The following is a 27,711-nucleotide window of genomic DNA, read 5'->3' as shown; positions in this document are numbered from 1 at the left end:
CGACAAACATTTACAACATCATGAATCAAATCCACAGATGGAATATTACAATCTGCCATCCCTACACCTTTCAGCTCTATACAGTATATCGTCTATGCCCCCCTCGCTTTTCATAAACCTGCTTTATTTATATACAGTTATTACCGTCCGCTCACAGCAATAACTTTAACAAGCGGCAGACCCGTGATGGGTTTTTTTGGCCCTGTTCGTGTCCTGACAGGAACATCAGCAGACACTATTCAGGGCTCCAAAAAAAGTTCTGCAACCTCATCTGTATGTTTCTCAGGCAGTAAAAAACAAACATTTTATTAAGTTTTTGATTTACTCTTAATATTCTCCTAAAAAGAATTGAATATCAAGAAGCTATAATTGAATATCAATCAAAGATAAGACCACAATAACACATTATTTACCAATAATCAATGTGATTTTAAGCACCTGGTTGTTTAAAATCACCTAATATTTTGTTGGGCTACCATTATTATAAAATCATGACAACCGGTTTCATCATACTGTATTATTCACTATAATATGATTAAAAGAAATACGTATAAATGCTAGAAGTAGCATTCACATTGTTTCAGTTGAAGACCCCTGACTTGACCCCACACTTCTGAAACCAACAATCACTTCTGAGTGATTCACAGGGAGTGGCATGTTTACAGTTATGTTGTTTTACTGATGCTAGATTAAATCTATGAGTTTTCTTAAGAGGCAGATACTGCATGTTGTGGCACAATGTGACTCAACTCTGCGTCAACACACTCTTTCATCTAGCAGTTGTACTATTCTGAGTTGCAGTCCATGTGTGGGAACACACACTGTGGGAACTATGAAACACACTGTAGGTAGAAACCTGATACGAGTGAACACTTTAATGCATGAATAGAGAAAGAGAATTCACTGTGACTGATCACGACCAGAGATATTAGATTAGCTTGATAGATTTTGAGGAAAGAGAAAAAAGGAGAACCTGTTAGTTCAAATCTTTTGATACATTTCACCAAACACACAGAAATCGAGTAAAATCACTCATCGGAGGTGAGCGCGGTGACATATTGATTGCAGGCTGTGTACCTGTAGTGGTGTACTCTCTGCAGACATGGACGTGAAGCCCACGATGTCACTGAAGTAAATAGTGACGCTGTCAAATGCTTCTGCCTGCACCGTCTCCCCTCGTTTTAGCTGCTCTGCTACTGAACTGCGTGCAGAGAGGGAGAGATGTAAGGTCATGAGGACAGGTTCAGAAGAATCAACGGAGGATCAGAGGATAGTCAAATGACTAAAGAAATGTGAAAAAACAAGATCAAACAAGCAACTGCGGGTTCTCAGAGGTGATGAGAAAATGATGTTTGCTTTGTTGCTGTCAGGTGAGCAAATTTAACTAAGACTTGTCTTCCTAAAACATAATTACAGAACAATCGCCTGGCAGGTTTAAATAAATGTCAGTTTATCTTCATGTTCATTTTCTCTTAAGCAAATAATACCAAAGGCAAAAACAGTGTGGCAGAAGTCAGTTAGTCTAATTCACAAGCGCAGTGAGAAATGATATCTGTCCTTTCTCACAGATCTTAATGTCTGTGTATCTGGATGCCTTTGGAGGAGGGAAGCAGGAAAAAGGGGATAAATGTCTGAGAAAGATGAGATTTGCTACTGTTGTGTTATCCAAATGCCTACACCCACTATCATGTCTGTTCTTCTGTCTCGCCTTAATGAGCAGTTTGCCTGTCAGCTCTCTCTCTCTCTCTCTTCACTTTCATCTACAGTGAGATCACACCACGGGGAAATGTGCATCTCTTAATAAAACGTGGTACTGGGAGGGATTTTCAGTCTTAAATTAATACAGGGATTTAACACAATTGACAGAGTGTCATTGAGCTACGACTGGTAACATCCATCCTATCTGCAGGGTTCACGTTAATTGGAGTTTGAAGCTTTTGGGGTTGAAGGACAAAAGCGTGAATGTGTCATTTTTCCTTACTGTGGTAAAATTTGATAGAGGAGATTTTCGGCTTTCCTTTTCTCCTCCAGGTAGGCTTGTGTTCGCTCTTCCACAAGGTTCTCCAGGTTATTGGCGTACTGCTCCATCCTGGACAGCAGGTTGTTAAGAATACTGGTGCTGCCCTCCCTGTGGAAAACACACAAACACACACAAACACACACACACACACACACAGAGTAGAATTAGGGAATATCCACACAAATCCCCGGTCAGGTATAATCATACTGGTACCTGAAACTTAGGTTACAGTAGTGTGGTGGAAAATTCATAGTGTAACTTAGTGTATTAGGAATGTGTTCATTTATTTCTTTTACACTTAAATTAAGTAGTGCATCTGCTCTGGTAAAAATAGAAGGGGACTTTGATCCTCTCTAGGGACAGGATGGCCCGCCACCAGACAAAATCAATAGCCTGCCAAGCACAAACAGACAAAGTAATAAGCTGCTCTTTAATATTATTGTAGATAGTGATATTTTAGGTGAGTTACTGAGATAAATAAGGAAAGACCAATGAGATTTGTAAAAAGCATCAGGAGACGTGTTCATCTATAAAGTATAAATGACACTGTATTGCCTGACAATGTTAATTGCTCTGTGCAGAATAACTCAGGTCTTTGTTCCTTTGTCAATTCAATAAAGATTTTGATTTGATTTGATTTATTGATTGGGACAGTGTGCAGTTTTAAACATTAAAGACAACTTAACCTCTGAACGATTTTTTGTTTTCTAAAAGTTCATTTATTTGCCACCACAGTTGTTTATTAGTATTTAAAGGAAACACTGTAGTCACCAAGTTCATTTATGGACCAAGACCTGGGACCAGGACAACATCAATGAAATAAAGTCTGACTGGGCAAGAAACAGTTTGTTTTCCTCCAAATAAAGTGGTTTAGATAATCTGGATAAACTGTTTACAACCTGCGTGAACGTCTGACTGCTCGTTTTTCTTTCACTGTCTGTTTGGTGCATTAAGTAAAAAGAGTTATCTAAACTGATAGAAATGATTACACGATGACAAAAATAACATCCAGGTCGGAATAAATCGGAATTTATCTTTAAGTTAAGTTATTTGTTATCAGCACTCACATGTGTTCATCATGTAAATTATAAAGGCTTTGTGAATCAGATATGAGGGACAAACTATCCATATTTTACAAATTTCAGTTTATTCAGATTTAAATTGTATTTTAAGCAAAATGTAGCAAAAAAGGAACACATATAAAGAAAAGAGTAAGAACTTCGAAAGGTAAAAACTAGTGTTTGTATTTTATGTTGATGTTAAAAGAGACCAAGCCCAAGGATTGACCCATGTGGAACCCCAGAAAAAATGTTTTGTCTCAACAAATTTTAACTACTGAAGAAAACATCAGTAGCAGTTGGTGTCCAGCTGATGGAAACAGCACAAAGAAAAACAAGGAATGACAGACTTAAACAGTTTAGTGAGGAGCACTAAGCACTTTTTGCTGTTTGATAAATACAGCTGTACATAATCTCTGCAGTGGCTTCAGAGGTTTATTTTTACTTTTATGTTGATTCTGAAAATGTATTAATCTGCATGTGGTTGGTTGTGTTTGTTTCTTTTTCATTTTGTCCTTGTAAATCACTTTGTAATCTTTGGTTTTGATAAGTGCTGTATAAATAAATGTTATCATTGTTAAATAGCTGTGGAAAAATTCAAATTATTCAGAGTATTTGAATAGCTTTTCCTCCTCCAACATGGCCACCTGTGTCCATTGGCAACCACTTAAAAAACAAGAAACTCAGTCTGTGCAGAAAACAGGTAAAACACCAGAAATGCATATGTCTGTTTCACTGTGATTTTGAGACATTTGTTTGTGAACGCACAGCAGCTGTTGTTGTCTTCCAACATGGAGAAAAAAAAACAGTCCCTCCAAACATTCTGTGAAAGGTCTATTTTCATCCCTACTGCTGCGATGGTAGCGTTTCACATATGTTTTATAATTATATAATACACAATGTTGTATAATGTGTTTGTCTCAGGTGATTTTCTAAATTCATATCCTTACGCACGCACACACATGCATGTACACGCGATCGCTTGTACCGGAGCGTGAACGCGAGTCATCCACACCACCATGACGGTTAAAAGCATCAATGTCTGGCATTCTGCCATCTTTCTTCTGGGTCACGGATCCTACACACACCCACATGTTGTTTAAGTTTAAAGTACAAAACATCAGAGGGAGACATGAAAGACAGTTATGAGTATCAACGCACTGAATGCAATCACACAGGGCACGCATGGTTTACTGCACTGCACATCACTGACATCCATATTTTCCCACCATTCATCCAAACTGATACAATAGTAACAGTTATAACGGTCTCTATGGTGAGCCTGATGGGAAAGAGATAACACTCCAAAAAATCATCATTTCAGTAAGTGATTTAACCCTGTATCCTGTCTAAAAAACCTTATTCCTCCGAGAGAAAGTGGGGAAAAAACATCCCCGTTCGTTTATGTGTTGACAGAAGGATATCATAGAAGCTTGACCAGTTTCACTGAAATTTAGTGGACTGTAGGCTTGACAGACAGCAGAAGCACTTTCTGTTTTAACTCATTTAAGTGCTTTCAGACAGCGAGCATTTACCACTCCATCTTTTTCCAGTGTAAACACAACGGCCACTGAGGTCAGCAGCAGCGACCATGAGAGAGGTCAGCCACTGGTCTTGTGAATGTGCAAGGTTACGTGTTCAAAATGTGATTCTCTCACTGGACCAATAAAAAACATTAATTAATCAAACTGCTGTTTAGCTACATAATGAGATAAAGGGGCCGATATACTCTGTCAGAACTGCTTGTCGGATGTTCAGATATCTTCATTCACAACCAACTTCCCATTTACACCCAAGTAAATGATAAATGATTGTTTACTTGTGTGTAAATGTACCACTTCTGTTAAGAAAAAAAAGCTACACTCAAACAACTGTCTCACAGTTTAAACCCTATTTTCCCTGTAGTTTGCTCCAAAATACAAAGTTCTTTCCAGGAGACACAGAAGCGCAGAAAGTAGAAAATGACTGACTCAATTAATCTGCAATTAAATGAATGAAATCTGACTGACTGTGCAAAATTTGATGGCATTTCCCTCTAGAGGTGATGCTACAGCTACTTGATGAATTTAAATAAATTTAAATAACTCTGACCTCATGAGTCTGAGTCTCCTGGACAAAGCTCTAATTTTCCCAGACAGGATTTACATATTTTCGGGAAATCGTGACCACCATGGGCCAGTCAGCATGTTTGTCTATCACCATGTATTTTAATGCAGATCTGGGTCCAGATGCAGATTGAGAATTTAAAACATTTTCTACTTGACTGTGCGGTCTTGGCAGAGGTACGTACCCTCTGAGTTCTCGTTTACAAAGTGGATAAACATGCTTCGAGAAGTTACGTATTCCTCATATATGGACTGATGGGCCTGACATAGCCAGTTTTTAGTTAAGAATGAAAGAAAAAATAGTGATACCATGTAAAAAAAAAGGGAAGATTTCAATGCAGAACACAATGTAAAGTGAGCAGTTTTTGCAGTATGCTGTAAGCAGTGAACGCAAACAGTGAGAGAGTTGCACGGTGAGAGGTCAGCTATTCATGGCGAGCGAAGTGTCAGCTCTCTGTGCGGGTTAAACCGAACCGTTTACTGCTGAACACCCCTCTTGTTACCACGCCCTTCAAGCCCAAGCTCATACACACACACACACACACACATACACACACACCAAAAATAACAGCCCATCCATCACGTCATGTCAACAACATACATTTACCTAATGAAAATAACCGGCAAACAGTGCATTAACGTGCAGGTCTCTGTGGTGAAGGGCTTCATACACACGAGAAGGGACTTTGCATGCTCGCTGTCAAGAGCATCCTTGAGTGCTTCTGCGGATATCAATCATACAGACCCTCTCTACTCCGAGCCACTCCAAATGGAAAGCTATACATCACCGGGCTTGTCCTGCAGTGACTTACAGAGCAAACAGAGGAGAGGTCACACTGAGAGGAAAAACACACCAAACACACAGATCTGTTTATAGATACGCTTCCAAACCACCTGTTTTAAGACTGCTACTCCACCAAATCAACAAATGTAAGGTTGTACTTTCATACAGCTGTCACGCTGATCCTATCTTTAAAGAATCATTGCTTTTGATCGACTTAGTTAACTGCAAATCATGTGTCCTTTACGTTTCTTCCGACCACTTATCATATAGTTTAAATAAAATGGACACTGAGACTGAGTAGTCACTGGTCTCCATTAATACCTTTTACTGTAATACTGTTTAGAGCTCCAACTTGTGATTATCTTCATTCAATCAATTCATCTACCAGTTATTTTCTTGATTAATCAGTTAAATGTTTTGTTTATAAAATGTCAGAAAATAATGAAAAATGATCACAATTTCCTAATTGCAATACCAGATTGCTTATTTTGTCCAACTAACACTGAAAAAACAAATGATTTGCAGTTTAATGCCAGAAAAAAAAAAAGACAAAGAAAAGAATAACAATAGGAACTAGAACTTGGAAATGTTTGGCATTTTTGACTTGAATGATTAATATGGACGTTTGATAATTATAATTGCCCTTTAATACATTTGCAGTGACTGTTTTGTCTGTAGTACAACACATTTATAAAAATATGATGCACAACATTTTGACTTGTTTTCATAAAGGAATGGCTCAGACTGGATTATCCTGCACTGTTTAGTGATACAAAAATATTTATACTGTTTATTCATATTTAGGGGCAATAACTCTGTCTGGCAATTTTGGACCAGTATAGTCTTTGCTGTTCCAAAAGCTAGAAGCCAAAGCCTCAACAGCTAAAGTGAGTTAGCGTTCCAGCTACGTGTCTTTCTCTAGAACGTAGATGAGGCCGCTATGTTAAACAAAATTCTACTACGCTCTTCTTTAAGATACTTAGCAATCAACACTGAGTTCACCTTTAGAATAAGAATGAATGATAATAATATTGAATAACTAAATCAAACGTGTCAGTCAAAGACAGACTGGTGCATTAGCTGTATTTTTCTAACTGAACAATCCGTCATCATACATGGCCAAAGCTGGATTTGTACACGTGTACAGGCAACAGCATAGCTATGTAACCTCCACACATAGAGAGAAGCAGATGAAGGTTGTTGATGACAACATCAGGTAAGATGAAAGACAGCTCAATAATATATTCAGTAAAACACATGTAACAAAGCCATCCACTGGAAGCCTGCTGCTCGCCACTCTACTACAGTGGATGAAAGAAGATGAGCGTGGTTACTCAGGCTGTTGATTGCACAGCAGTTGTCTCCTATTCAGTAGCGAGACTAGGTACACATTCCCATCATCATTCTATCTCACAAAGTGAATGAATGAATGCAAACACAATAACTGCGTGGTATATAAATAAAGCACAATTCAGCCCGATCATGTATGACACATCCGTTTAGCGTTGCCATGGTATCGGCAGGTGATATTTGACGCTGAGCTGTAAATCACTTCCTTCGCCGGAGGCAGCTACAGCAAGACCACTTGTACACTTTGACACACAAGTTTATTTCCATCTTAAGCTAAGCTAGAACACGACATTTAGAAGCAGAAAGCTCCAAGTTGCCATTCAGAGTAATGAACCATGACCCATGTTTTGATCTCCATGTCACAACTCACAGCACAGGAACACTGACCGCAGCCAGCAAGCACAACACTTCAACCTCTGGCAGCCAGAAACTGCATTGAGTCAGCCAGTGTGCTTAACCTCCTGAACCTTGATTTTACCCTCAAATATCCCCTTTAATACTCACATCCTACTGTCTGACAATATCACACTTACATATTTACACATGTTTACGCTTCTTCCATTTTCAGCTGAAGCTGAAGTAAATATTCAAACCTAATTTGTTTATAATGGCTGCATTGTTACATTAAACTGACATATTCCAGTTGTCTTTATGCACAGTTTTCTCCATATTTCATAATTTTTTGGCACCATATTTGTTTTTTTAACCTTTGGGATATTGACTAGAATTTAAAGTTCAGTTCTGTGGGTCTGAACAATGATTAACCACCTAACATGCTTTTGTAATGATGGAAACCCGCCACCGTGTCCAGCTGAACTTGAATCTTTTCCTTTTGTGAGAATTTAGTTCAACGCCACCATAAGTTACAAGCGCGGGGTGACATAAATGAAAAAAATACAGTACAATGAATCAAAAGTTCATGTCATGTTCATTTCTGCTCTGCAACACATTGACTGGAAACTTTGAGAATGAATTATTTTACTTTTTTTCTCCTTATACTTTCACTGGAGTGATGTAGTAAGTAAGTAAAGTATTTCTTCTGGGTTTTTCAGTACTTTTCTACTGCTTTCTATACAAAATGAGAGTATTATCTCCATGTCATGTTTCTACAGAATGAATTCTATCTGTACATATATACTTGTATTATACACTTTCCCAAACAGCTTCCATCAACCTAGAGTTCAAACCCAAGAATGTGCTATGAATTGTGTATTTCCATGAGCCTTTTTTGTGTGTGTGTGTGTGTGTGTGTGTGTGTGTGTGTGTGTGTGTGTGTGTGTGTGTGTGTGTGTGTGCGTGCGTGCGTGCGTGTGTGCGTGAGTGTGCGTGTGTGTCACTTTGTATCAGAAGGGGATGCTTCATACAGTAACTCTTCCTGACAGAGCTGCCCTACTCGAGGGAAAACATGCGTGCCTCTTTTCTGGCGTCGACAGACAACTTAAAACCAAAATATGCGTATGAATGATTCATGGGATCATTGAAAACAATACCAGAAACATAGACTCATACACTCCCCTTTCTCAAACACACGCACACACTCACACACACACACACATGCTGAGATGGAAAGGCAGCAAAGAACACTTCCTGTCAAGAGCTGCCTGTCAGGAATTACAAACAGCCTTTTATCTAAAATTGTCTCCGTGATTTCCAGGACATGATCCTTTTTACTGTTTCTCTTTTTGAATCACTTAAACACATGAGTCTCACAGCAGTCAGACAGACAGTGAGTTTCCAACACGGTGTTCACTTGTTGAGCTTGGCAGGGAAGACACGGATAGTCTGGGGAAAAACAGCCTCGGTCGATTTCAATTTGTCCAATTATCACCCCTTGAAAAAAGAGGACGGAGGTGTTGAATATGTTAAATTAATCAAAAGTGCTTCCAGCTCCTAGTGTTTTGGTATAATTTAATTCTGTAATTTAAAGAGTCAGTTCACCCAAGTTGTAAAAGAGTGGTATCTAGCCAAGCAGATAGGTTTGGTTTTGTCGTTCCAGGTTTTGGGATATCTGTATCAGATTTTTTTTTGAATTAAGGTGAGCGTTGTCAGGCTGGGAAACGAAAGGAAGTGAAAGTGGGTTTCTCACTTGTTAAGTTTAGCCATGTAGATCTTGATGTGGCCGAAGTCGGGCCTCTCCGCAGGGTCTTCGGCCCAGCAGCCCTCCATCAGGATGGTCAGCTCCTCCGAGTGACATCTGCTGTCCGTCGTCGGCCGAAAGTACGGCTTCTGACCGTTCCTCACCTTCTGCACGATCTCTGCGGGGGAGAGGACAGAGAGTGTGATGCACAGTGGGAAATGTAGTGTGTGTGTGTGTGTGTGTCTGGATGAGGAGGCTGTTATATTAATATTTATACACTGATAATGTTCGCCACTGATGCATGAGTAATTCAGTCAGCGACTGCAGTTATTGTTTTCATTCAATTGCTGCACAAGTTTTGAGCTAATTTCTAAAATTTCAGCAAAATATTTGAAAAAAGAAGTGCTTGTTTCCTTTACCTACCTTTGTGAGAATATATTAAAGACAACATGAGTCATAAAGACATAATAAATAGAAGAATAACAATAAATGATGATGATGAATAATAGTGAATACAACAACTGATACATCGGGGAATTTCCATGCTGCTTTCCAAGATGGTATTTGTCATAGCAGCCCACATCTGGAATCATCAGTGACTACTAAACTACACATAAAAGTGTTTTTAGTTGATATTGATTGTTTTAATAGTCTTGTATTTCTTACATGTCTTGTGCTATTTCAGCTGAATAAGCCTCAATATATTCAGCAGTGTAGATCAACTCTTTGTTGTTACTGATTTCACCTCTTTGATTCAATAATCCTATCATTTTATACGTTTATAGGAGACATCCTTCCTAAATGGATTCCTCCACTTCCTCTTCCTTCTGTTATTAGTATCATCATGAAACCTCCATAAAAGTAATCAGAAGACTCGGCTGTTATTTGAAAGCAGTGCAGGTTTGAACACATCCAGACACTAGAGAACAGGTGCAGGCTTTCATTGCTCTCAGCCTGTTAATGGATAACTATCAGCCACTTGTACAATCCGCATCGAGCGTGACTGTTAATAAAGGTCTAATGAAAGTCATCACATGGAGGAAGCACCACATCCACTTTGGACCAGAAAAAGTTGAACCTCTGATCCTGAATTGCTTTAGAAGTTTTTCCTGCTGTCGTGCTGGTGAAGAAACTGGTCAAACCACAATGGCCAACATGTGTGCAGGAAGCTGAGGAGCCAGAGGGTCAGCGGTGATTAAGCTCAGATTTATTTATTTTTTTTAAAGTCTTTATTTAAATGAAAGCTCCAGAAGATAACAATAAGGTTTTCAGTGTGAGAAAGCTACTGCAAACTAAAAGATATTTAGAGATCACCCAGGAGGGCCATCTGGTTTAACCGTAACCATGATCTGACCATAACAGATACCATACATACCATGAACACATATTTTAGAAAGAAGTCTTTTTTTAAAACGTTAGAACAATGAACATAATGTGGAGTTTTGTAGAATCCGTCAAAAACAACATTCTTAATGGCAACAGGGTTTTTACGATCAGCTTTGTAGAAGTGTTCTCTCTCTATGCTCTTTGATTTCTATAGTCTTTAAATGTCATTGTTTTTATTCAAAGCGTGACCTTCTGCTTTTACAATCGAACTCTCAGGAAACCTGTTGCTATTAAACATCACCGACTTGAGGTGGACTGTGTTATTCTGTAGCTGTTGATGCTGTGGGCTCATACCTGTCTTGTTGTATATAAATGTGTTTTGTTATGTTTTTTAACGCAGCTATTTTCACCAGGACCTCTTAGAAGAAAAGTATCTCATTGGCACCTTCCTGCCAATGAGATGAACAGAAATTTTGAAAATGCCTGCAGCATCTTAAACTAACATACAGTAACTGCTTTAAGTAAGTAAGTAAAGTTTATTTCATATAGCACCTTTAACAGAGCAGGTCACAAGGCCTTACAAGAGTGAAATTGTTAAAAAACAAAAACAAACAAAAACACACACTGACATGCTGACTTTTTACATTTTACTGTTTATTTGACTTACTCATTTCCCTTGTCTGTATTTTGTTTGTGTTGTTTCTTAGGGAACAATCGTATTTTTGTGTATTCTATGAAAAGTGTTGGTTTTGTGACTCCACCTGCCTTTGACATCTGGTCAACATGTGTTCTTTGTTTGTGCACATGGCTACAGGGCCATGATATAATAGACTGACCTTACCAAGGTCCACTTTTAAATGCCAGTGAAGCCAATAAATGAAGTTCCTATTATGTGAACTTTCTGTCTTTCTGTCTGTCCTTGTCAAAGGAAACTGATTTCTTCAGAAATATTTCTCCCAATATTTTCCTATAACGACACTTTGTAAAGTTAGCTGCTTTACAGAAAATGGTTTTGCTTGTGAACTAGAGACCTAACACAACTCAATCGATATTGATTTATCTGTTTGATGTGATTTTCTTTTGTGCTCATGTTTTACATGTTTACATGCTGCATGCAGTTAATAACACAGTGGTCAGCTGACCTCCCTGAAGTAGGTAAAAGAAAGTTGTTTTTACCTTTGGGGCTGAGGTCCATGCCTTCCACATAGAAAGGTCCGTTCCTCAGGGCTATTTCCTGCAGTATGATGCCAAAACTGTACACATCACCCTTCTGAGTCCCTTGAGGGGGATGGCGATCGTATATGAGCAGCTCGGGAGCTGTCCAAAGCTTCTCTGAAAAATGAGGCAGAGTCAGAAACTCTGAAAATGTCTTAACAGCAACAGTTGCTGATTTGCATGAACTCCACTTACTTGCATAGAGAGCGTGCGAGTCATCATTTTCGCAGGACGAGCGGAAGCTGGCCAAGCCATAATCCGTGATTTTCAAAACAAATCGACTGTCCACCACGCAATTAGATGACTTCAGATTTCCATGGCAGCCAAAGTAGCTGTTGTGGAGATAGTTCATTCCCTGGTGGAGAGGAGCGTTAAGTCAAGCATTAAGGGGTGCTTTTTTTTTTTTTTTTTCCTCTACAGCAAATCATACATGTGAGCGCACAAAAATGCAGGCATATGGAAATAATACAGTTTGACAAGTAGACGTATGCTGAAGGATTTGAAAAAAGGCCATGTTTCAAGAATGCCACAGTCACAGGGGAATTTCTGTGACATTATTGTTAAGTCCTCAGGGAAGGGGACGGCGGGTACTGAGTGTACTCATGTTCAATATTCTGTGGAAACGGTGAGTCAAACATCCCTCAAAGCTTCACCAGCCCCTCTTCTCTGCAGAACGCTGCTATCTGTGTGGAGCAATTTAGCTGGAGCGCTTTGTCATGCAAGTAGTTCAATATCGAATTCATCCAAGAGAGAGATCTCCTGACAAAAAGCCTCTTTGTTTGGATGAATTAAAAATAATCTCCGAAAGTAAATCCATGATTAGATTTGACGAAGCTGGAAGGATATTTTAGCAAATTCTATGATGACGTTTCTGTCCTACTTTACACGACATAATGGCAATATGTACTGTAGTTTCATACATTGCGCTGTGCCAAAAATACATTTATTGTGCATGATGGTCTTTCTTGCTCGCTCTCTCCACCTCACTCACTCTTTCACAAACTGTCCATGTGAAACCATGGCAACCTGGGGCATTTGTTGTGGGTAAGGCACGCAAAGCATCTTATTTAACATTGAAAAGTGACCTTTTTGTCAACATTTATGGGCAACCATCAAATAAATCGATGCTTCTGTCCTGACTTTCGGACTATTGGAGTTTTGTTTACAGTCCTGTCAGTCTGACCGCCACGTACCTTCACTATGTCATTAATCAGCGAGTAGCGGAACATCCAGTCCAGGTTGATGCTCTCATTCTCCAAAATGTCCTGGACAGCACAAGAGCAAAACAAATCAAAAATTGAGCATAAAACTTTCAGAGACAAATCTGGTTTCTTGGTTTATTTTTTTAACTTCCAAGAGCAGCCAAGATAAGACAGTCCAAAGGTTTATTTTGGGACTCAATACAGAACCACCTTCAGGCCAGATACCATATACTCTTTTTCATCCTCAGGGTCACACATGTCGCCCTGCAGGATGTTAACATCCGGCCAGTTATTGCAATCTGGGTTCTGCTTTGTTCCAACCATATCACATTAGATGCAGTTATTTGTCTTTTATGGAGAAATTCTTATCTATGAGCATGAGTAATAACGTCCATGGCTGAGTTACACATTGTTTCCCAGCTTGTCCATTTTAAGAAGCTAGTGGCACGAACATGTGAGTACAGGCCAAGAACAAGTTCACTTATGGCATCATGTATTTCTTATTGGAATAAAAAAGACAAATCACAAAGATTGACAAAACAAAAATATGGCAAACTACAAAGGCTTGCTCTCTGTGTATTGTAAGATTATTTCAGACTAAATAAGGTGATTTCAGTCGGCTCAGTACGAGCCAGGAATCGCAGTTAGATGAGGTTGTCTGTGCAAAAACTTTTCACTCTTACAGTACTGCAACCAAAAAAGTCTATCAGTTGTAGCTCTTTGCCAAAAGATCAAATCCAATAAATCTCCCCACTCGCACTTTTCATGTATTATTATTATATGAATCACTCAGCAACTTCAGAGGTTTTTTTTTCCAAATCGATAAATCATACTTTCATACAAATATTCTCACAATCACTTCTGGTATAAAACATTACATGAAGTCATTATTTAAGTTATGAGGTTATGTTATGTTTTCAGTCTGTTTGCAGATATAATTCAAAAACCTGTAAACAGATTCCAGTAGAATTTGGTGAAAAGAAACATCTTTTTTTGATATATATGTTTGATGTTTTATTCCACAAAAAAAAGTTCAGTTACCTTATTTAGAAAAATCTTACAATTACTTACATCCCTTCCCACTCATTGAGAAATACAATCTATGATTATGCAAATATTCTTCATTCATTCTCAGTGTTTTTGATGTCAGGAAACCATGCTTCTACGAATAGAGAATCTCTTTCCCATCAACAGATGAATGTGAACTCTGCACATACATCATTCTGCACAGTGAAGGCCAAACATCCAAGTGAATTAACAATGAGCAAAACACATTTTTGAGTGAATAGGGGCTTTAAGTAGCAGAATTTTCACGGTTTGACACTGGTATGAAGTCATTTATCATCACCCTCTTCTAAGAACAGAGTAGGGAATGTATAAAAGTAAAAGGAGATGGAGCGAGAGACATTACCTGCAGGCTGCCTCTGGGACAGTATTCTGTTACAATGCAGATGTTGGGAGGGTCGATGCAGGCCCCGATGAACCTGGTTAGATGGTTGAACTGGACGTCTCTCATCTGAAAATAACCACACAAACACACTGCAACTGTGAGTGTAACTCTTTCCAAACATCACATTCCCAAACCCCATGGAAACAGAGGACGGGGCAGAGAGGACTGACGGTTCATTTATATACAAAGTTTTGAGAATAACGCTGCCAGCAGTTCATCAAAATAGTCTATTTGCAGTCGGCTAGTTGGCACGGTGTCTTTTTCTACGTGTTGAGACGCATTCCTGCTCAGGGCACCCAGTTGACACATGTGCATGTGCATAAATTGCCCTTGGAGGTTATGAATGAGCCAGTGTGCTGAGGAGCGACGGCGGGTGAAAAAAAAAAAAAAGAAATGTTGAGGTGTTGAGAGGATGTACGAGCAGGAATACCAGAGTGGAGCAAGCGGAACGTGTAAAACTGCTCGACATGGAAAATAATCACTAATCACACACTGGTTTTACGATACAAGATGTCTTCCAAACCATGAATCACTTTGAATAATAAAGAAGTATGAAAACAAAAATGTTTGAGGTTAAGCGATTAAGAGGCAAAGTGGAGAACATTTTCTGGCAGATTGTTTTTATGAGAAAGTGTGAGAAAGCCCAGTCGTTTTCTTTTATAGAAACAAGCGTACATTACACGGACGTCTTCGTCGTGGCTTTATTCTGACCTGTACGAGTGCTGACAGAAGCAGCGCTGAAAAACAAAATCTTTCTCCAGCTGGCATGAAACTTCAAAAAAGGTGTTCATAATTTCAACAGTGTACTTTTCTTCTTTGAGCGTAGTGAGTGACAGCCGCTCTCACAACCAAAAGCAGGGAGTGAGTCGCTCCTGTTTCACGGCTCGGAAGATGTTAGCCTACCCTTTGGCCTATATAATTTCCCCTGCTGCACACTGGTGAGGTGGAGGGGGGTGGGGGGGGGTGGAGGACTACGAGGGGGAGGAGGAAGAGAGTGCTGGGAGACAAGTGGTTAAGTTTCCACTGGCAGGCCAGTTTCTTCCCCCCATCTGGTTGCCTTTTTCATGAGCTGAGGTTTGACAGCCGATCAGGCCCCCGGGGCGTCTGAGAAGCTGCCAGCTCAGACAGCAGCCTCTCTCCCATGTGTGCCTGCTGACTGACCGAGAGGCCACAGAGGCATCCAGGAAGCCCAAACTGCTCTTCTCCAACTGGCTGCAACTCACATACAGAGCTGAGACAGAAAGAATTTGAGTAAAGAGAGACGGAGACTAAGAGATGTCGAAAGTGAAGAAATGGCCAAAAATCTTCCCCACGAGCATCCATCTTGTTCATGAGCACCAGTGTAATTTCCGAATTATGGGTTTCCCTGTGCCACACTGCGTTTCCATCACCAAACCGCATAAATTGTGCAGATTTTTTCTCCCTCAGCTTCCTTATCGCTCTCTCGTAAATATTTCGCAGCCAAAAGGGACCTTTTCATCAACAGCTGCTGTCGTTGATGTTGAAGAGGCCGTTTAAGGATGTTAACTCTTCGCTGGAAGCAACGACTCGCTGAGATGCTGGTAACATCCCCCCTTCCATCATACTAACAAGGAGTCAGCTCCCATTTCCTGCAAACAGGTCCAAAAATGAAAAAAAATAAAGCGTTTACTGTCCTACTGATGTTCTTTTTTAAATGCCAAAATAGTGAGTTTGTTCTGCCTTTCAGAAACTTGTCTTTTGACCTCTAACCAGGCATCATCATTTTGACGCACAAAATAATGTAGCCAAAATATAAAGATTACTGTTCTTCATCCCTTCATTTGAAAGGCAACTCTTCAAATTTTACAACCTAAAAGTCAGAATGAGTATAAGTGATCCTGAAATGTTTAACGGTTTAAAGCGAGAGGAGTGGTTGAACTTTGTATGAAGGTCTTTCACCTGCAGTGGGAACAAGTATAATAATGTCAGTTCACGGTTGTTTTACTTCAGTGAGTGAATAAAGAATTTGATGAATACAACTCATTGAGATGCAGGTTTGTTTACAATTCACCACCCAAGGCCACTAAAAGCACAAAGACAACGGTTTCTCAGATGGAGTTCATGGGCGGATGCTTGAATTTTGGACTTCTCCTCTGAAGAAAAAAGACTAAGTGTAGAACTGGGAGCAGCGTCCAGAGACTGAAACATTCACTACACCCCAAATTACAAAAGTGTTGGATGGAACAACAAAGTATTTTACTATCTTTAGAGCCTTAAAAATAGTGAAGCTTAATTTTGCCCAGAGGGTGCTACTAGAGGAAAGGTCATGAGATCATTTAAAGCATAAGGGTTCGACTTCTTGGGAGCATGAATGAGTTCAAACAAATCTAATTGCAATCCTCCTGTTAATTGTTGATATTTCTTTTGTTCAAGCATAAATTTCAACCTAATTGCGGCACTAGAAGAAAGATGGAATGGTCAAAACATCAGGATTCATCCTCTGGAAACCAGGAATATATACACATACACAGAGATTTCTTGTTGTGGACCAAACACATTGTATTCCTTAAACCTGCATTAACTGATTTGGCCACTTGGGGGCAGCAGAAGCAAGCTGAAAACACAACTCTGACATATTAGCAACGTATAAAACCTGATGTGCCAAACTTGTTAGCGAACGCCTGCTTATTTAAACATCCAGCGAATGTGTAGCAATACTAGCATTCATTTGGAGTTGCGTCTATGTCCACCTGATGAATGTAAATATTCACTCTCCTTTTTGCTCGGATTTGGTCTTCACTAAACTCCTAAATGTTCCACTCTTCACCAGCCAGTTGCTGACAGTGTCTGTCTGCCATTTGGTGCTGAGCATACAGTCGGTTTTTGGAACTTTTAAACTTTCAACATGTTGAGCTGAAAGACTGAAACTCTCTTTAGAGCAGAGTATATAGTTCCAGATAAAAACCTTGCAGCTGCACTTTGGACTAACTGCAGACAATTTAGTGCTTTTTCACAGAGTGCTAAATATACTACACTACACTGAAAAAACTGACGACAAGAACTCTTCAAACACAGGAGGTTCCTCCTTTTTTCCCCTTTCAAAATCTCAATCTAAGGATAGAGGATTGTGTGTTGTACAGATTGTAACGCCCTCTGTGATTTATCATGGTCTATATAAATAAAATTGAGCTGACCTGATTAAGACAAAACTAAAATCAACCCTTCAAAAGAGTAAAACTTAACAATATTTAATGACCACTCACATGTTTGAGTTCCAGTAAAACTTGTCTGGTCAGCTCTATCCTCTTCTTGTTGACGTGTTTGATGGCCACCAAGTTCCCCTGCGTGCAACACAAGAAGAGACGGAGCACTGATGAAGAGTTGAGTTTTTACAAGGCTTTTTATATTATACGAAGACACTTCAGTCTACATACAGCAACATATTGACCATAAACAGTACAGAGAACGGCCATGAAAATAAAGAGAGAAAATCAAACAGCATTCAGAGCAGAGAACATCATTGTACAGTTCAGCCTACAGGTACATTTGGGGTTTATTTTTCAGTCTGCTGCAGAAGAAGAATTGTATCTGTCGCTTTGAGGATCACTAATTGAAGGAAGCGAGGTGAATTCCTCAGAGCCACAGACGTGACGGACTGGCGGAAAACGCTAATTTAGACACTACGAAACACAGAAGACAGTTCATGTGTGAGTCCATGTGGGAGCTTTAACTTTGATTCAATACAGCATAACACACAGTTGAGAGCTGATGATGGCTGTATGTTTGAAAGAAGATAAATTTGGCTTCTGACCGCCGAATGAAAACACATCATTTTAGAAGATGCCTGGTTATTTTTTTCTCTTTGTTTGGCTTTGGTGTCAGATTTAATCCCCTGGCCCGTATTGAATTTGAGAAGTGTATCAGTACCTCCAGCGAACCGTGAGGTGTTCAAGCTGTACCATGACATCAGCATTTATATAAAACCTGCATCATGCAGCTAAAAAAACAAAGACAGCTATCACATTATTCAGCAACCTCTGTTTGTCACATTTGCTCACACGTCTTCCATCTTAAACGGATAAATTAACAGCAGCAACAAGTTGATGGCCATGTCCAGACTGAGAGGCGGGTGTGTAGAAGCAGAGGGGGAGGAAAAAAAAAAAAAAAAAGAAAAAGTAAAATTGACGCATTCTGCAGCTCACATTAAAACCAACTACTGTACCTAAATTCGCCCACACTCTCTCTTTCTCTCTCCTCGCCAGCTCCCTGGCTTTCTCTGCGAGTGTGCACATGTGTGGGTGGGAAAGGAGTGCGCAGGAGTTGAAAATGTCAGAACTCACTAAGCCTTACCTTAAAATAGCCCGTTTTTGCAAATAGCTGATATTTTCCATGGGCAGTTATCAAGGATCCGTAGCTGGAGCCTCTCTGAGAAGGTGGAAAAGAGTAGTGAGAAGAAAAATCAGTTAGCAGTGAGTAGATTAGAGCGGAGAGGATTAAATCTTGGTCATTTAAAACTGTGCTTCCATTTCAGTGCGACATCAATTCTTAAAAAAAGGGTTCATTAACCAACATTCTTATCCAAAATACCTCCCTTTGTGAAATGCCAAACTGCCTTTCACCTATATTTGAGAAAATTAAGTGTTTTTCAGTTTTTAAAACACCAACTCGAGTCCCTGAGCTAATGCAGTGCACACAGAGTGAATAAAAATCAAGTGGGCGAGCTGCATACAGGCAGTCAGACACACAGTCAACTACAGATTTGTATAGAATGCAAATATTGGCACCACATGGCACACTGGAAAATACATCGGTCTGGAAAATTACTGTGTTTTCCACACACATTATCCCCGGAATTGGACCGAAAAGCAGTAATGAAAAAGGTGTGCACATGTGCTTTTCATGAACGCTTGCACGTGTGGGACGAAACACAAGCCGAAGGAGATGCATTAGCCCTCAAACAACAGAACCTGATACTTGAAGAGCGTGATGAGGTATTATATATGTAGGGACCGGGGCCAGACGTGGGCTTATTTTAACAATCATTTAATATGCGTATGCATGCATTTTAATACACAGCACACAGTGTGTAAACAGGGTGAAGCTCTCAACTTCAAACATGTCAAATTAGCATTTTCGATTCCTGGTGGGTCTAATTTTTGCAGCATTAACATCTCAAGACTGATAATCAGGACTGTGTGAATGAAAGTTGTGGACCCCATGTTGAGTCTTTCCCGCTGGCAAACATGGCAGCGTAACCTGCCAGAGGAGCAACAACTTGTTAATCAAATATTGGAAGCTGTGCCAGCAACACTGATGGAATAAAAGCAATATAAAGCTAAGAAATATGAAGAAATGCTAAGTGCTGCCAGCTTGAATATGAGACCATGTGGGTGTAACATTTAGCGCTACGGTACGTTTGTTTTCTGTCACCTCACCTGCACATTTTGCATTCAATTTTTGTCTTTGCCTTATCACGAGTATATCTACCTGTGAGAGGGTGAGCCGACTGCCGGCTCGTTTGTGGTATTTATTGGGGCTCTCAAACTGAAGGTCCTCCCACCGAATCCTCCACAGCATTCCAGCCAGCTCTTTCTCCAGCTTCAATTTCCTGCAAAAAGGAAAAAACAGGTGGTGAAAGCAACAAGGACAGCAGCACAAAGACCGGGGGAAAAGAAATCTCACATAAAATGTGTTTGGCTTGGGGTTGATGCCGAGGTCGTGAGCTGATGTGTTTACCACAAAGTTGAGACTGCGCGGGTTTGAATCTCAACTGTAGGCATGCAGTTAATAAAAATCCTTAAGAGGCGAGGTGGTCTGTTTATTTGGGGGAATTAGTGTATGAGTTTTGACTAATCTGTCAAGCCACCTTTAAAAAAAAAAAAAAGAGTTAATTGCTCCATTTGCCAGTTACTCCATCCCTACTGGTGGTATTTCCTGAGATAACGGTCTCAGATCTAACTGCACAATGCGTCACATCCAGCGTTTGTTGTTGTTATGTAGTTATGTACGTGTGTTGATGAATACAGGCTCATATGTTTCTGTTTTACTAGATTTTAACTTCTCATCCATATGCTCTACTTATTTTAACTTTGGTGAAGCGGTAAACTACTTATAGGAGAATATTTTTATAGTCCTCAACAAAGAAAAGCTGAAATATGCAACAACATTACACAATTACTACTCAATCATATGGAATTTAATGAAATAATTGGATTAATCATTAACTTAATGTAGATAGATATAGATAATGTAAATAGGCATGAAATGGTGAGCTGATTGGACGTCATGCTGAGCTCTCACTAAACTTATTGAATTGAGGTTTTTAGCATACATGTACCTTCCTGCATGCACTGTATTTGGGTTAAAACTCTTCTCTCTTCCGCTTTAAATAAAGGTACGTGATGGAGACTTGTTTTGATGACTCATAGGTCTTTTCTTCTGTGAAAACTGAAAAGCGATAACACCGTAACCATGAAGAAGATTAGAATCCACTTCAGGATTCAGTTCTTAAGAGCTTAAGAACTGAATTTAAAGAACTTAAAGAACTTTAATTTCAACAAACTCACCGAGAGCGGACTCAGGTATTGTAACCTTGTCCTTGTACTAACACTGGCACAGAAATAGCTTCCAACTCAAAAACAGTAAGAATTATGTTTCCTTAAAACAGAAAGAATGAATGTAACTGGAGCAGTATGTCTGTATGGTGTTATAGATTGGATTCAATGTCTTAAATGTGTTTTACAGTATTTTAAATTGCTTTGGCTGAATTCTAACAATCTATTTGCAAACTACCCTAATTTTGGGATCAAAATCTCACATAGCATGCAATTGAAGATAGTTGCAACAAAACAGGTAACCCATCATTCCACATGTTTATCAGAGCATCAGAACATTGCATATGCTCATAATCAAATAGCATAAAACTAATTCTCATCAAAACAGAGTTTGCAATGGTTCAATCATCAATTATACAAATAGCAACAAGAACAACTGTGTAACTCACAGTACACAGAAGTCAGTGTTTATAATCATGTAGAGTCAGACGTACATATACAGTGAGCTAATGCTGTAAACCTTGAAAGCATAAAACAGTAAATCACAATTTAGACCAAAGTAACAGAAACTCAATATGACATTTCTTCCAGTGAAATAAAATCAAAGAAATTTAAGCAGAAGTGATGAATTCATTAGCATTTGCTGTACGTTTCAATGTTGATCACCTGATTAATGACAATATGATATAATTAAAATATGGAGAAATGTTTGAAAACACAAGTTGCATTGATTTAGAGGTCTGCAGGTCTAATAATGAGCATTTGAATGATGTGCTACTGTAATAATGGCTGGCTGTATCCTGAGGACTGAGCATGGGATTTTGTGTTTGGCACTTATATGTAAAAATATCCCTTTGTGTTTAAATGTAAAAAAATGTGTCAAGTCAGTATTACTCTGTGTATTAGAGAGTTTTTACATTTGAAAACACACATTTCACTGTACTGAGTTCACTCTTTAAACACTTCTCTTTAACAACATGCAGGTCAGCACAACAGACATTCAAAATGCACTCATGCAACCAAAAACACTGACAACATTTGTTCCCAAACAAGAAAAACCTTGTCACTCAGAACACATTGGCCTGAAATAACACTAACAGCCAGTAGCATCACAATATGTATCACTACTGTCTTTGAGGCAGCTTTCAGCTTCTGTGTTGTTTGTTTGCTTCTTTGCATGAACCAAGAAATGAAATGAGGCACTCAGTGTTGTAGGGCCCAATGAGTTTATGTTTATGTACTGTAGATGGAGCGGAATATATAGCAAATTACGGTCTAATTTACTGTAATTTTACGTTATCTTAGGTTTTGATTGTATATTTAACAGTTAAAATAGTACGTTAACATGTACAAAATGAACTGTAAATACACAAAGCTTTGGTGGTGGTGGAGTTTTAATGTGAAAAGAGTTCATGACATTGGATAAATGTGGTCATTGAATGCATCCATCCACAGTTGAGTCCACACTGACTGCTGAAAAGCAAAAATGAAAAACTCAGTAGAAAAATGCATGTAACTAATGTTAAAAAACAGTTTTGCACTATATAAACTGTTCAGCAGGCTATGAGTTTACTAAACACACATTTAAGTAGGAAGGAAATTCATGTTTTTATTTTTAAAATTTTTTAACATGTTTCGTTATGCTTTGTTATGCTATACTATGCTATGCGTATCATAACATTGTGTTGTTTTAAGTTTCAAGTTATTATCATGGTAGGTTGGTCATGTTGTGTCACGTTATAGCATGTCATGTTACATTATGTTACGCAACAGTTTTGGCTGCTAACTCTGGTGTCTCTTTGACCCAGTCAGTGTAATTTTCCAAATGATGCAATGCTAATATGAGATCCATCATATCTGTCTCCTATATGATGCGTGACGGGCAGATAAATACAAGTATATATGGATATACTACTTCACAATGGCAAACAACTTCCAAATGTCTGCACAGCCTAACCAGATTAATGAATCTAGTGATTTTCATGTCAGTGATATTTTTCACATGTTTTGGTTGTTATTTTTGAGCATCAGTCTGACTGGCAAAGACCGAGCACCACAGAGGGGAAGAGGCATTCCAGCGTATCAACACATCTGGCGCAGATCTCAGAGGAGCTGCTGTTTCTTGACACTTAATGATTTACAGCAAAAATCTTTTTTGTTTTATTAGTCCAGATTTTTGAAAACCGGAGGTGCTTTGTTAATTTATTTTGTTTTAGGGTTTTGTTTTTTTTTTTAGAGGGAGAAGAAAATTCATTTTCAGTTTCAAACACTTAGAAATGAAAAACGAGCAAAGCCCACACATTCCAACCCAATCTAAAAGGTGTAAAACACTTCCAGATGGCTGCAGGAAATTATTGCAGCGTTTGCATATCACCGTGTTTTAGCCTTTCCCCGAACCATCCTAGTTGGCCCAAAAAGTGGCAAATTTTTTCTCTCTTTACCGCTTTTTTCACTGGGACAGACTCTCTTGCCGGACACTCCAGAAAACTTCAGCTTCTGAAACTTGTTTGTGTCTACAAATACTCCAGGCCGTGCCTATGTGCAACCATTTTGAGGGCAGGAAACACCATTAAACCACCGGTGCCCTCCAGCCCCATCCACCACCACCAAAAAAAAGGTATTTTTCTATTTAAAGAGTCTCGTTTAGAGACCTCTGGCAGCCAGAGGGGCAAAGTGTGGGGCTCCACACTGGGCCTATTGTTTCATAAGTCCCATATGTGAATACCTCTGCTGGACCAGCCCCTCCATTAAAACAACAGAGCCGCTGCTGCTCTGCTCAACATCCCCTTACACTGCTGCTGCACACTACACTCCAAAATCAACTGAGAGCGGCCAGCCGTCCACCTGGTTCAATCTACTGAGTGCTGTGGGTTGATATTCAACAGTCACTCCATAAAAACAGCAAGCATTATCTTATTGTGACAGTGTTGCATATGTTCACAGCAAATATATTTCTGTCCTAAAAAGCCAGTTTTCTACTTTTCTGCTTTCGTCAATAAGGTGAGACTAAATCACCTGTTCCTCATACAAACCAGCTTGTTTTAGTAAGAACACCAGTGCAGTCATCTGCCTTATCTTTCAAGGAAATTTGACTTTAAGGCCGAATTTGAGGGTAAATTACTTAAGGTGTTTTGTCGCAGTGTTCCACCACAAAGAAATAAAAAAAGAAACAGATAATTCAATACACAGGTTCCTTTTTATTAAATTGCAGGTTGATCAAATTTTACTCTTGTATACATTTTATACAGGCAACAGTTGCGAGTCATTATCATGCCTGAGAAGCAACCTATCACCAAAACTATAAACCAGCCACCCGTTTCTTACATAAAATACACCGATAGACATTTCACAGTAAAGGGTGTCCTCGTTATATTGCAGATTCTCAACCTTTTCTGCCCTGTGAACTAAATTCAGACCCCAGCAAGTAGAGACGTAATTCATCTGAATATAAAATCTTTTGTTATATGCATTAAAAAACAAACACCTAAGCAGCATCAAATATATAAATGAATAGAAATGATAATATATTTTCTGTTTAATTTCTTTCATTAAAATATATATAAATTAAATATTATATCAGTTGAGAAACTCTGAGTTATCGACTGATTGATCTGAGAATAACTACTGACAGTGACAAAACTCCAAAGTGTTTAAGACGTTTTAGTGGTGTTTTTGTAGGTCAAGTACTGAACATGGAGGCCTCTCCAGCAGCTGGTTGATCTTAAAGACAGCTGTAAACAGCTTCGCCTCTCTGTCCATCAGCAAAGCTCCACTGGTGTCTGCAAAAACAGGAAGTGATTTGTTAGCCCGTGGTATCAAACAGAGCCGTCGCAGAACAACCTCTAACTAGACATGGTGTGTTGCAGTATGCTTTTCTTTTTACTCCAACAGAAGGTTTACATTTAAAGTTTCAAGGCTGCATGAAGTCAACGTGAAATCCAATAAAAGACAAAATGTTCAAGTCTGTCGGAAATAGCTTTCCACATGCAAAACTGTCACTTGTGTAAATGATTAATCTATATATAGATGGATGAGACCAGAGAGGGACCAAAAATGCATTACAGACTTTGCTTGTTGGGTTCCCATAAAAGAAATAGATACTTGTTGAAATAAATCACCAAACATTTCCAGATTTTAAAAAAAAAACTGCAAGAAAAGAAGAGCATATTTTACCAAACTTACCAGCTAAGAGTTCAGGGAAACTAGCTAGCTAGTTAGGAAACCATGCTGTGCTTGCTGAACTGTAAGCTGAAAAAGCAGAAGGGAAGATGTCAGTGTTTTCAGAATGACGTGCACACTCTGCGTCTAATTATCTGGGAGTTGCTTGATATTGAACATGATCAACTCAGATTGAGGTTTAGTGGATTTACCTCTGGTGGATAGCAGCTCCTCCGTCTTTCTTCCACCATTCCTCTGATCAAAATCCATTCTGATTGGCTGGTGATTAACACTTGTTTGTGTTAATAGTCAGTATTGCAAAAGTGATCAGATTACCGCTGTGATTTGTTAATTAGAGATGTAAATTGAGGTATGAAACGGCTCCTCTTTACATGAAAATCATTGCGTTCATTAGTATTGAACACCATTAACTGCCTATGTAAAGACACCTTTTGAAGAAGTGATGAAGAGGAGGGGAAAAATAGAAACATTAAATTTCTTTCATTACATGCAGAATTTACCCATGACATGAACCAGAACTCAGCAATCCTTCCAGTAGCTTAATAGCTTAGGACATGCATGATTAACTTCTTGTGTAATTAAATGAGGCTCATACTCAGAAAGATTTCCATAAACATGTAGACTGTGCCACTTGGGACACGATAACAATTTCACTTGAATTAGTTTTTACAGCTGAATGCCAAGGACCAAGTTAAAACCATTAGAAAAGTGGCACGCAGTTATTTTATCTAACAGATACACAACTGCAAGGGGGCAGAAATTAATAATTAAACACTTATTTAAACACCTAATTACATATCGTCAAGACTGGTTTGTTTTAACTACGAACTAAATTACAGCATGTAGTGATTTTTACTGATAATACACTGCAAAAAATCTACCACCTTATCACAGTAGGTACGTCATAAAAGTCCTGTTCTCTTAAAACAAGTGAAAAAAAAATCTGCCAGAACAGAAAAGATGAACCTGTTTTGAATATTATTCAACTTGTTTCAAGGCTGTAGCCAGGATTTTAGAAATACTGAGGTCATGAGTGCAAATTCCTGCAGCGCGACCCGCCCCTCTAACAAAATGTTTGACAGACAACAAGAATTTTTCCTTAATGCTGTTTCAAATAATTCTCCACATTACCAGCAGGAGAACTAACTACTGCTAGAGCAAGTCACATTTAAAGATATTGAGAAAAAAATCTATAATTCTTTCTTTCTGTAATTGTAGAATGTAAATATATCCCAGAAACAATACTGAGGTCATGACCTCAGTGTCCATAGCAAGCAACACCCTGTATCTGTAGACCCTCATTTCAAACAAAGAAAAACTAACAAAAAAAACAAGGGAGAAAAAGAGAAGAAACCTCGGGTGCTACTTGTTTCAAAGGTTTCTAGAAAGGACTGTAAGTATCTATCTGGAAACAACAAAGCGCTGCCTATAATATGTATTTAAGAAATATTTTGCACTGGAAGCTCATTAAAAATGATCTTACCACATTAGCAGATGCTTTCACTTGTTTTAAGATCTTCAGGACTCAATTTAAGACAAAAATGACTTAATGAGATTGAGATTTATGCTGTGTAAACGTTTGTTTGGACACATGATTTGCCATGTAAATAGAGTTTTTTTTTCCAGGCTGAAAACCAGGCATCTTTGCGCTCATCTAATAGGAGTTTAAAAGGTTTTATGAGGCAAAGGAGTTATGACAACCTACAAACAAACATTGGACACTTAACTGATGTTTCCCCTGACATCAGCAGTGTATGAATTATTAAAATAGGTGGCATTTAGCTTTAATCCCGTGCAAAGAAAACAAACTTAATGAACACACTAATGATCATTAAGTGAGAATGGCAGTAAGGGTCGTTCAGGGCCGTTACATGAGCTCACTTAGCAGCTTAAACACACTTCACCGCTGCTTTAATGCCGTCACCTGCTGAGCTGTTGCCATGGAAACAATTGTGTAAATACCACGCTGGCACCTATAGCAGCACGACCCATAAATCTTGTTTCAAACACACATCTCTCTCTCTCACTCTTTTCTTTTCTGTGTTTGAGAAGAAGAGAAAAAAAATCATCTCTGCATATCTGCCGTTTGAGCTAAAAGCAGCACAGACGGGCGTGCGATGCGGTGAAACTCACCTGTAAATGAGGAAACTGGAGATTCCAAAAATGATGAGCGCTAAGCCAGATCCCACAGCTACAATACCCAGAACTGGCAGATGACCTGGAAACAGGAGAAGAAGGATTCCACACTCAGTTGTCTCTCATATGTTCAACAGATGTCTACATTCATATCTTTGAACAGAAAAAGAACTTTTAAAAAAAAACCCTGTGCTGTGAAAAACACAGCTGTGACTTCCTGAAGTACAGCTGCACTGCTTTAGCAATCTGTCATCCACAGGCATCGGCAATAATTAAACACAATTACACAGCTCT

The 27,711-nt window shown here is 39.0% G+C and overlaps 1 protein-coding gene across 1 annotated transcript in view; it reads right to left on the bottom strand.

Annotated features, from left to right (window-relative positions):
• The window catches only part of npr2 (natriuretic peptide receptor 2), a 62,969-nt gene that overhangs the window by 5,578 nt on the left and 29,680 nt on the right, over positions 1-27,711 (bottom strand). Inside the window, exons 7-17 of the mRNA XM_067573754.1 lie at positions 27,415-27,499; positions 20,036-20,156; positions 18,899-18,973; positions 17,812-17,889; positions 14,549-14,653; positions 13,129-13,200; positions 12,131-12,290; positions 11,897-12,052; positions 9,404-9,572; positions 1,982-2,128; positions 1,078-1,201 (exon numbers count right to left, since the gene is read on the bottom strand). Of these exons, the coding sequence (XP_067429855.1) occupies positions 1,078-1,201; positions 1,982-2,128; positions 9,404-9,572; positions 11,897-12,052; positions 12,131-12,290; positions 13,129-13,200; positions 14,549-14,653; positions 17,812-17,889; positions 18,899-18,973; positions 20,036-20,156; positions 27,415-27,499 (1,292 nt within the window). The remainder of the gene's footprint in view (positions 1-1,077; positions 1,202-1,981; positions 2,129-9,403; positions 9,573-11,896; positions 12,053-12,130; positions 12,291-13,128; positions 13,201-14,548; positions 14,654-17,811; positions 17,890-18,898; positions 18,974-20,035; positions 20,157-27,414; positions 27,500-27,711) is intronic.

This window comes from Thunnus thynnus, chromosome 19, assembly GCF_963924715.1.
Source record: "Thunnus thynnus chromosome 19, fThuThy2.1, whole genome shotgun sequence".
In the NCBI taxonomy this organism is placed as follows: domain Eukaryota; kingdom Metazoa; phylum Chordata; class Actinopteri; order Scombriformes; family Scombridae; genus Thunnus; species Thunnus thynnus.
Note: the sequence above shows the minus strand (reverse complement) of the source record. Positions and strands in the feature narration are given on the sequence as shown.